The following is an 11,378-nucleotide window of genomic DNA, read 5'->3' as shown; positions in this document are numbered from 1 at the left end:
AGGCTGCAAGGTCGGCCGCAGTCTGGCCCCACCCTTGATTGGTCGCCAGGCAGCCGGCACACGGAGAGACACGCGATGGACTGGTCGCCAGTCAGCGTCTGGCCACGTGTCTTACTTGTTGCGTGACAAGCTTTTATTCTGATTCACCTCCAAAGTGCAAGCCAGACACGCTAGCCACTAAGGCAGCGTGCGGCCTTCTGCCACTGATCCTTTTTATGCATTTGTCGTGAGTTTCTGCTAAAGAGGAAACTCCTTGCCTTGGGAAACTTTCTGCTGTGAGCTGTGCATCCACACCTTCTCTTTCCTTCCTTCCTCCCTTCTGCATTCCACAATCGCCACTCACACTTGACCCGTGAAAGGTCAGACGAGCCGCTCACGCTCACCACTTTTGTAACTTTTCACTCATCACAATGTGATGATGATGGTGGTGGTGGTTATTTTTAATCTGAAAAAGGGCAGTTCTGTTGGGGGTTGAGCTAAACAATAGCAAGAATGCCCCCTTTAAGAACCGGTCACTTGTTTAAAGCATGGACGAAGTTCTGCCGGAGGTGGGAGTTGAAATCCATTCTGAACCCTGGCTGGAAAGTGCTTTGAGAGAACATGTGTTGTGAAGTGGCGCAATCAAAATCCAAAAGGACCCGAATAGCTGCGGCGCCTCCTTTAGGCCGAAAGGTGAAGTGAAGGCCAGCTTATTTTCTTTCAGTTGACTTTAATGGCAGAAATAAAACTTTGTGCCGATGACAATCGCACTTTGTAGCCGACCACGAGACGCATGAACACAACGACGACGACGACGACGATGAAGGTCTAAAGTGCTTTTACATCATCACAAAAGGACCATGGTCGACATTTCAACAATTTTTTTTAACATGTCCATTACACTCAAAGATTTGTCACATTTTGCTAAATGTTTTCTTGCTCACACAAAACCTGGAATAAACTGTATAAAAATAAACTTCTTATTAGCTTCAACAAATAAATATACAATCAAAGAGATGCCTGCACCGTTGTGAATAAAAAAAATAAAAAATAAAAAACAGAAAACAAAAATATTTTGGGTCAAAAGCAGAAGTGGGCAGGATCCGCATTTAATTATTTTTAGAACATCATCAACAGTGCGGAAATTCTAATGGATTTATTTTATTTTTGAGTTAAAATCCCAAAAAATGGTAAAAGTAGAAAAATAGATGTATCTTTTTAAAATTAATTATATCATTAATTGCAGACAAAAAAATGTCTGTAAAATAAAATATTTATAATTAATTTGTAGAAATAATGTTTTCAAATTAAACTAAGGTAAACCATTATTAAATTACATTTATTTAAAAATGTGTAAAAAAAAATAAAAATAAAAACCCGAAAGATGCATTTATTTCCCAAATATTTTTGATTGATACTAAACTAACAAATTGGAGGAACTTCATTGTGGTGTGGAACTGTGTTAAAAATAAAACTCTTTATTTTACTCATATTTTTCTTTTGTTATTCACAGAATTTAATGTAAATAATAAAAACATTTTAGCAGCCCACACAAGTTTTGAATATACTAGTTCAAGACTCTGTAAGACCTTTTAAATCTATTTGAATATTTTTGTAAACAAAAAAATTTAACCATGGAATAAAAATAAAACTTTAAGACTTGAAGTCTTTAAATACACCTGCTATATGCTGTGATATTGTCATCTTTTTTTTTTAAAGAATTGGTTAAATAAACATAATTCAATAACATAAAATATAATTTCTAAATTATAAACAAGCTTGTTTCTTTGGCAATTTGAAACTGAAATGTTGCCAATGTTGGTTTGCCCACCCATGCCTGGTGCGAAAGGAACATTAGGCAGTGCCGGAAAAGTCGCAACAGGAAGTTGACAGCGCCGCAATGCTAGCAGGCTACGCTAACCTGCTACAAACTGGGAAGAGCCGTCACGCCGTGAGCTCGCTCCCTTGTCAAAGGGTACCTTCCCTCCTGTCCATCCCAGTCAACAAGCTCCGCCTCTGCATCACAGCGCACCCACCGAGGCCCGGTCGCCATGGTGACGCCGGCGCGACTCGTACAGGCTTAAGGCGTGATGAACAAACTCGTACTGCTCCGCCGTTTGGATCATTCCGCCCCTAAGGGAAGACAACGTGATCTATTGTTGCACTACTTTTTTTTTTTATTGTAGTAGTTCTTATTGTGATACAGTTTTGAATTATTTTTTAATAGTTGTTTGCATAGTAGTTGCTATTGCAGTGATTTGGTTGGTGTCATAGTAGTTGCAATAGATGAACTGTGCATCCTAGTACTAGATAATGATGTGGGGGTTTTTTTCCACCTCACCTGTCAAGGCGCAGGCGGCAGGTGATAGCCAGCACATCCACGACGCCCTCAGCCGCCAGCTGCCTCGCGCCCACGTTGGCGGCGATGAAGCAGCCCGTGCGGCCGATCCCGGCGCTACAGCATTCCATTGTGGCACAAGTGTAAATAAGCAGCACAATCACAATAATTTCCCGTAAAAAAACAAACAGAAAAACCTCTGAGGATGACCTCAAGTTACCTGCAGTGTACGATGACGGGCCCCCTGGTCTCCGCCGATGCCTCCACGTCGTCCATCAGCTGCAGAAGCGGCAGAGTGGCGTCGGGCGTCTTGTGGTCGGGCCACGACGTGAACCAGAAATGATGCAACGTGTGGCTTCGGGGCCCGCGCTGCATGCACGCAAACGCACACCAAGGGTCAAACTGTCACTTTGCAAGGGTCAGTATAAGCGATTTGGCAGCGCGGTTCTTTCTTTCGGAATCGTTTCAATTGGACTGAAAAAAGCCACGTAAACACGGCAGGGTCTGGAGAGGCTCAAGTTTTTAACTTCAATTTGTTTGAAATCGCCACATGTATACTAGGAATGGGACGATACGGGTAACTCACGATTCGATATTGTGACGATATGTGGCCCACAATAACGATGTATCACGATATTCAGTATGTGAGTGACAGTGAAAACTTGCCGACTGTTCTTCTTCGCCAATAGTGTCTAGACACCAGTTCTTCGCCACTGCTTCTGCCTACTTCGGCACCATTTAGGGATCAGCGCCCCCACAAACAGGACAGGAGAGATTAAGTACTGACGGTGACAGCAAAGGATCACAAAAGTCACGGTTGTGATTGGATCATGGATTTGAGTCACAGATCGAATGGTTTTTTTGGGATCAGAAAACAAAACAAGATAAATTGATTTATTTTACAAAACACTTTTGCCCATTAAATAATAATAATTTAAAAAATCAACTCAAAATGTCTAATTTGGTCGTTTAGGAACACAACTTTAAGTGCAATAAGAGGCAGATACATTTTTTATTTTATACCTGGTCCTTGTATGAATTAAGGTATTAATGGCTTAAAGTTGTTTTCCTGAAATCTAAACGTCAATATTTGACATTTTGAGTTAAATGTTTTTATTTATTGGAAAAGGCGTTTTATAAAATAAATGAAGAAAAAGTTCTATATCTTATTTTATTTAATAATGACAAAGACAAAGGGCAATTTAAAGGCACACTCCTTTAAACATGGAGAGTGAATTACGAAGTAGCCTAGGCCCAAGATATTAAAAAAGTTAAGACAGCAAGCCAGGTAGGTGTCACTCATTACTGTTGCCAGCCCTTTTTTGCACTTCAGGGCCACCGTATCAGCCAGGCACGAATGCTAACACTAGCTGCTAGCTAGCCACTAACGTCGGAGACTTGCGATTTATCATAGAACGATGACGTAATTAACTAGCGGTTTCTTAGCATCCCAAATTAGCGATTAAATATACTTTCGGGATGACATTGTGAAAATGATGGTAGAAAATATGTAATTTCAATAAAAACTTCAATATGTAAGCCAACTTGTTGAAAAAGGAAGTCAAGCTGGTGGTCACGTCGCCACGCAGGCCGACTTCAAAGTAAAAGAAATTGCATTGACAGCAATGTATTGTTTAGTAACGTTTTATTTTTTAAGTTAGCCCTGGTGTAGGCGGCGTGTTACGTTGAGTATGTTTCCAGCTTCATTGACATGACTGAATGACGAGGAAAATCCATTATGTGCTTTGCGCTGGTGTGCCGTCATAAAATAGCGATATGGCCGTTAGTGTATCGATATATTTATTGCAACAGAGAGCACAGCAATATATTGCAATATCGATTTTTTGCCCCACCCCTAGTGTATACCTTGAGCGTGACGTGTCTAGCGGTGTAGTGCTGACACTCTCGCACGCCGTTGACCTCCACCTCCACCCGCCCGTATATGCCGCGTTTCTCCGGCCAGTAGAGGACGCACTTCTGTCAAACGGAACAAACTATGAGCCGAACCTGCCGTACGTCGTCCCAGGAATAACGCACGCGGCGCTAACCTCATTCTTCTCTTTGAGCTTGGTGATCATGACGATGGCGGGCGCCGCTTCCTGCCACGCCATCAGCCAGAAGTCATCCACCGTGTTTACCATCGGACCCTGAGTGGCGATGAAGGCCTTTTCGTCGCCGCCGTAACCCTGAGACATCACGCACACGTTAGCAAAAGTGCACTTGGTCAATACAGACACAAACAAAACTAGAGTTGCAACGATTAATCGACAAGTAATTGATTATCAAAGTAATTAACTCAAGCACTCTCAGCCATTTTTTACTGAAGCAACCCCCTTCGCTCCCGGATGTTTTACTGGATTTTGACTGATTTTGCAAGGTTCAACAGAATATTGTGTTTGATTGCTATAAAACATGGAATCTATCAAAAGAAAGTCTCTTCTTTCATCAGGAAAAAATAGATTTGTATCTATTTCCATTTTGCAGCAATTAGCATTATAATAGAGGTAAGTTTCATCAATATTCACATTCCTAGTGAAAACACAGACAAAAAGAGCTTGTTACAACACGGCTGATCTCTTATACTCTGCTGCCACACGCTGGCCATTTTTTTGTATTAACTACCATTGCTTTAAGCCACCTATTCATGTCAGAAGCTGCATCAAAGCTTTCTTGTTTAAAGAACATAAAAAAAAAATACACGTTTTGGGGTTTGAATGAGTTACTTTTGATAATCAATTAATCGTTTCTATAGCTTTTTTTTAAACTTTAAAATTGTCCAACTGCTTAGAATTTCAGCTCCTCATCGGTAAATATTGAACAATTTCTGTAGTCCTCCATGAAACAGTGATTTTCTTCTTTTTTTTTTAATCAAAATATGACAATTGTTTTTAGTATGGAAAACAATTATCAATATTTTTGCTGATTTTTTTCACCTTATAGACCAAACCAGTAACTGAATCATAATTAATTTACGTTAATCTAAAATAATATCCTGTCTTTGAACTTTTTTCATCAATTAATTAAAAAATTAATAATTGACAGAAATAGTGTTATTAAAATTAATTACTATAAATAATTAATAAATTAAACGTTATAGTTTTGCTAATTTTTTCATCATTATGTCACCATTTGCCCACATTTACTCTTTATCAACCAATTGTTTATTTGGTATTAAGTTTTTTTTGTTTTTTTTAACCACAATTACAATTACATGTGGGATTGACGTTGCACTTGCCAACCTTTTCGAAACTGATTCATTTACTGGTTTGACAATCAGTCTGCTTTCATGAATGTACACAAACACACACACACACACACACACACACGCACGCACGCAAATGGAGCACAGAAACACAGGACACAAACACAAATCACACACACAGTTTGATTTCGCAAGGAAATGTTTGGAAACTTTGTGTTCTCGCTGCTTCCTCACAGCCAAAGGGTCATTGTGGGAACATTTTCACTCCACGTGTACCGTATGACAGACCCCCCCCCCCCCGCCACACACACACACACAAACAAACAAACCCGGATGTAGTTGGCGTTGATGTAGGAGGCGAGCGGGTCGGCGTTCCTTCCGGCCTGCAGCACGACTCTGGAGCGAGGATCTAGGACGAGCACATTTCAATGAGGACGTTGCTCTCTCCCGATTGGTCCGATAACATCGAGACGCTTCCTGCTTGAGTTTGGTGTAGTTGCCTAGCAACCGGGACTCACTGGGCAGGATGGTCTTGTAGCGGTTCTTGCTTCCGTGGTTGGGAACGTCCACTTGGTTCTCCGTGAAGTTCATGGGGATCTCCTGACATGGCACGCACGCACACAACACACACAATCCAGTGTCCCATTGTTACCGTGGCAACGAGAAGGTCTCCATGTCCAAACTGGTCACATGACTCACCGCGAACTCTGCGTGTAGCATGTGCGCGTCTTTGACGACGTCACGCAGTCGCTGCGGCGTGAGCGTGCGCCCGGCGGCCATCAGATACTCGCGGGTCGCCTCCTCCCGTGGCGGCGTCACCACGGCAACGCTGACGGGCGCCGACATGTCCAGGACGAGCGACACGTTGGAGCCGCGTCTGTGGACAACATCGGGACGACTTCAAGAACAAGTCGGCTTTCGTGAGGAGCGACTTCCTGTCTGAAGCGCATCTTTGAAGCAGTTACTTCCTGCCTAGCTGATTGGCTGATGTCCAGCATACACACATTCACACACAAACACCATGCTCGCATCTTTCTTTATCACATGCGGCCATAGAGGTCGTTAGCAAACAATGGCCTTCAAATCAAGGTCATAATGTTAAAAGTTCACACACACGTGTTCACCTCTCTTGTAGTCCTGATAGTGGTTTCATCCTGAAGGGGGAGGGGCACGGCTTGAGCTCATTCATCACCGGTGCGATTTGGGAGGGAGGGGCTGGGCTAGAAGGAGAAAACGACAAGGTGGTCAACAGGAAGTAAATGTGACAGTTACTTTATGGGAAAGGGGGCGTACCTCGGGGGCGGGACAGCGGGCGGAGGAAGCGACCGGGCTGCCGTGATTGGCTGCTGCTGCCGGAGAGCGGGCGTGGCTGTGACCACCTATCAACGCCGGTCAAAAGGTCAACAACAGCGACGGCCAATCGCAGCTTACCTTTTTAGAGAATACCTTGGTGGTCAGGTGAAGGGGCGGAGCTTTGCGCTGTCTGTTTGAAGTTGTCTTGAGTCGATACAAAAGCTGCAAGAATGTAACAAAGTTGGAGGGAGTTTGTGTGAATTGGATTTTTGTTTGCACATACCATCAAGCAGACGACTGCCATGATGAGGATGCCGAAGAAGAGGATGGCGGTGTAGAAGCGTTGTTGCCTCAACGCGTGCTCTTGCAGCGCCCCCTGCAGGACGTTCTTCTACAAAAACAATTTACAACTTTAAATCGAAAAATTCAAATTTCGACTTTTGTGTACCTCGGTGGAGACTTCGGTGATGCCAAAATGCGCCAGTTGGCGATGAAGCACCCTGATGTTCAGCGATTGGACCACGTCCCGAGCTGGGCGGGGCTCGGACACATCTGGCCGCTCTGAGGACACAAACAGCTCCACGCCGTTCTTATTCTCCTGTTGCAGGAAAAAAAAAGTTTTAAGTCAAACCATTGATCGAGAAGTAAAACTGAGAGGTGCGTATCCTTACATCCAGAGCGTTGATGTGGACGAGGCCGACAGGAACTCCCAGCGCCGCCGCCACGCCGCCGCGAAACCAACGAAGAAGACCTGCGTTCAGACTGCGGACGTCCAACGCCAAAAACTGCAAATGCAGCACAGCATATATGTATGGATAATTACAGTAATTTCTGGACTATAAGTCGCTACTTTTTTCACTTGTATTGGACCCTGGGCTAATACAAAGGTGCGGCTTATCCATTAGATCACAAGTGGGCGCTTCATAAAGGAAGTGTAAGAGCGTCAGGCAGAGCAAAACAAACCAAGTGAGCCCAAATACAGTAGGAGAAACAGAACAAGAGCGGGACAATTTGCACCCTCATTATGGAAAAGAAAGTAGCGGGAACCCTTATATACCGGTGCGGTAACAGTAAAACTGCGGCTTACAGTCGGGTGTGGCTTATATGTGTAACAAACTCGAGTATTCCCCAAATTTAGCTCCCGCGGCTTACAGTCCAGAAATCGATTTTGGCTTCTATCTTTAAAACGTTATAATTGAATAAAAACAATTAATATGCAGAACAGCGCGGTGCATTTATAAATTCCCGACACTTTTAAAGTACCCTGAATGCACCATGCGTATGTGATTGTGCCGTCCCTGAGCGTTGTGTTGTGTTTAATGACACCCCAGTTGGGGTTTACTGTCAAATTAAACACACAACAAAAAGAATTACACACATTGTGAATTTAAATACAAAACATGCTCCGTTTCAACAACATCGCTAACTCTAAACTCTATGTAATGTCCTACTGAAATGCTAACATTAAATTAGCATAGACTTCGGGAGTGATATTCCTTCAAATGACGAACATTCACATACAAACCCTGCAGAAACACATGCACACATGTAAGATAAGATTACTCAAAGCACAAATTCTCCCTAATGTGTGAAAAAAGTAGTTATTTTAAGAGTTCAATCGCAGTTTCTTGTCTCATTGCAAGTGTGGACTTCACCTGGGCGTGGCACCACACTGCCTCTCAGAGACCAAAACATGCAAGCACAGTCGGTATTTGCTTCTTCTTTTTTTTTTTTAACTGCGATTATTTTAGTATACAGGTACTGTATTGTACGACTGCGTACGCTGGCACAAAAGACAATCCCTGAGCCCAGTAAGTCCCAGCACTTGTGAAGATAAGATCAAAAAAATAATAATAATAAGGGCCATGCTCGAGAATGAAAATAAGGAATGAAAATACAAGCGGCTTGAATTTCACATGACATTTACAAGGTCATCTTGTACTTGACAAAAAGAATAGTGTGTTCAAGAATAGTGTGTTCAATGTGCAGGAATGAATGGGCAAGAGGCTATGATGATAGTTTTTGTAGTTGAATAAATACCAATTTTTACAATTCAATCATCATGATTTTAATCTCAATCCAAATAATTGTGATTATTATTTTTTATATAATCATCCAGCCCTAGATGGACGTTGACAGACGTCATTCTCACCATGGTAACCAGATGGCGTGCGGCCACGGCGGCATGCTCCACGTGAATCTCATCATCTGGATGATGAAGATGATGATGATGGCGGCGGAGGAGAGGCTGCTTGCTGCCATCAGGCTGCGGGTTCAAATCCGAGGAGTCTGCAACACGTGGCTCGCCCTCATTTGATGACGACTCTGAGGATATCAGCAGGTCACGTTAGACAACACAAACGTGGCCCACCACCTCCAGCTTCGGTAAACGACAACAACATCGTTCCACAATAAATTGTGCAATAATGTGCAGCAAGCACACACAGGAAGCACCGCTCACTCTCTGGCGACTGCGTCTTGTTGCTATGCTATGACAACCATCAACTGAGACGTGCTCTGATTGGACACCTTAGCTGGCATGAAAAAACTACCGGCCAATCACACATGGGATTGGAAGGGTGCTGACCACACACACAAAACCATGAAGGAAGCTGTTGTTAGCATGTGAAGCTAACAGAGATTAAACAGAGACCAAGCTCACCTGACAACATTGTGATTTCCGAGGAAGGTTGTCCAAGTTATCTTGTGTAAATATAATGAAAGCACTTGCTTAGATTTCTTGAAATAGTGTAGCATATTTATGTCCCTTGTTAAATCATTGTTCAGAGAAATCATAAACACAATAGATGATTATCATTCATTTTACATGATGAATAATATTTGTGCCATTTTTCCAGGATTCCAAAGTTTAAATTTGAGACCTCAGCAGGGTTTCAATGCATTCATTCACTCACTCACTCACTCACTCACTCACTCACTCACTCACTCACTCACTCACTATTTCTTGGTTGAGGTGTTGAGTTCACAAATCATGTTCTGGACAAGTTTGACATGATTGAAACTTGACCCAATTTTAAAGCTTCCAAATGGTGAAAGATGCCAAACAAATGCCATGAAAAAGCTCATCCTCTTGCTGAGATCTGCTCCCATTCCCTCTCCAAATCCGACAAACTTGAGGCGGCCATCTTACTTTGAACCCTTGACCCTTGCAAGGAGAGCACGCCTCCAAGTGCAGTAGCCACACCTGGCCGCTGGGGGGCATACAGGCAAAAGCACTTCAACAGCGCAACTCAAATCAAATTTACAATCTATAATCGAGTTCTTTATTTTATTCTTACAGCCAATAATCTAAAAGTGATAAACACCAGGGATTATGGCTCCAACAAAAACCATAAAGGTCATTCCAGAAGTGTGCGTCAAACTGGTAACGTTTTGCATTAATGTGCCCAAAAAATATTTCAAAACGGTTGTTGGCGCCTGCTCTGACGAATTAAGACGTTTATTGTTAGCCTGTGAAACTTACTGAGGCTGAATTTAATAGAGACATTATTACTGTTAGCATGTGAAGCTAGCCGAAGCTTATCTAAATGGAGTTTGTAACTGTATGCACGTGAATGAAGCTAATTGTGGCCGATGAGGTGTTGTCTCTCACCCGCGCACGTCAGCCTGCAGCAGAGAAGCGTCAATACCAGCAAATATCCTCCCGTGACCCTCATCATCTTCATCTCCATCCACAGCGGACACAGGAGGAGACCAGAGGTGTCCTCACGTCTACACAGCCACGATCAAGCCGGAAAGGGAGGAAGGAAGCAAGGTGGCGAGAGGAAGGATGGCTGACGATGAGGATGATGACGATGATGATGAAAAGAAAAGGGCATTTATTTGACACAAGCTGCAAGGAGGGAAGAACTGATGGACAGTGGGCATTCTTCTATAAGAATTATGAACGTTAAGGGCTGACTTGAAGATTAGGACGCGATCAGGCAAAAAGACGCTGAGGGTGAAGAAAGCGATACTTGAGTGCCACCTGGTGGTGAAAATGACTTAGGGCAACTAAACTGTGGACATTGTCATATTGGACAACACACACACACGCGAGCGCGCGATTTTTCTTTTGTTTTATCAGAAGTGGATATTCCTGGTCCAGAACGTAAAAACCATGCTTTAGCCACAAGTGCTTCTACTCAACCGGCAGGTAACGACCTCGTTTACTTGCAATCCCCCCCGCCCCCCCGTCAGTGGTAGTCGTATTTTATTGTGTGAAGGCCATTTTATTGAATATCTTTTCAAATCATTCCACAATTTTCATTCAGCTTCTCAGCCTTGACACGCAATTACTATCATAGTATTTTTAAATCATTTTATTATTAGTTGTAGTTTTACAATTAGTAATATAATTTTTAATAAATTTGCCTATTTTTATATTGATTTTAAATACCGTATGTATAATTTGTAGTATTTGTCATGTGTGTGTGTGTGTGTGTTATTAGTCGTACATTTTTTGGAGTACAGTCGTAGTTTTGTTTTATTTCGCTTAGCTAAATGTTAGCGCCACCTAGAGGCCATCTCAAGGCATACAGGTGTGATTAAGCAGCGGGTTTCAAA

The 11,378-nt window shown here is 42.7% G+C and overlaps 1 protein-coding gene across 1 annotated transcript; it reads right to left on the bottom strand.

Annotated features, from left to right (window-relative positions):
* Positions 1-550: 550 nt before the first annotated feature.
* On the bottom strand, positions 551-10,773 carry ptprr (protein tyrosine phosphatase receptor type R). The gene is made up of 16 exons (XM_086059249.1): positions 10,426-10,773; positions 8,965-9,137; positions 7,484-7,597; positions 7,261-7,410; positions 7,096-7,203; positions 6,966-7,034; positions 6,813-6,898; positions 6,644-6,739; positions 6,219-6,396; positions 6,038-6,119; positions 5,849-5,928; positions 4,366-4,503; positions 4,184-4,294; positions 2,538-2,686; positions 2,321-2,434; positions 551-2,112 (listed from the first exon to the last, which is right to left on the bottom strand). The coding sequence occupies exons 1-16, from the start codon at positions 10,502-10,504 to the stop codon at positions 2,001-2,003; spliced, it is 1,839 nt and encodes a 612-aa protein (XP_085915375.1). The 5' UTR covers positions 10,505-10,773; the 3' UTR covers positions 551-2,000.
* Positions 10,774-11,378: the final 605 nt, after the last annotated feature.

The sequence above is a fragment of the Leptonotus elevatus genome, chromosome 17, assembly GCF_054856555.1.
Source record: "Leptonotus elevatus isolate MCC_2025b chromosome 17, RoL_Lele_1.0, whole genome shotgun sequence".
In the NCBI taxonomy this organism is placed as follows: domain Eukaryota; kingdom Metazoa; phylum Chordata; class Actinopteri; order Syngnathiformes; family Syngnathidae; genus Leptonotus; species Leptonotus elevatus.
This window is presented reverse-complemented; position numbering and strand designations above follow the sequence as displayed.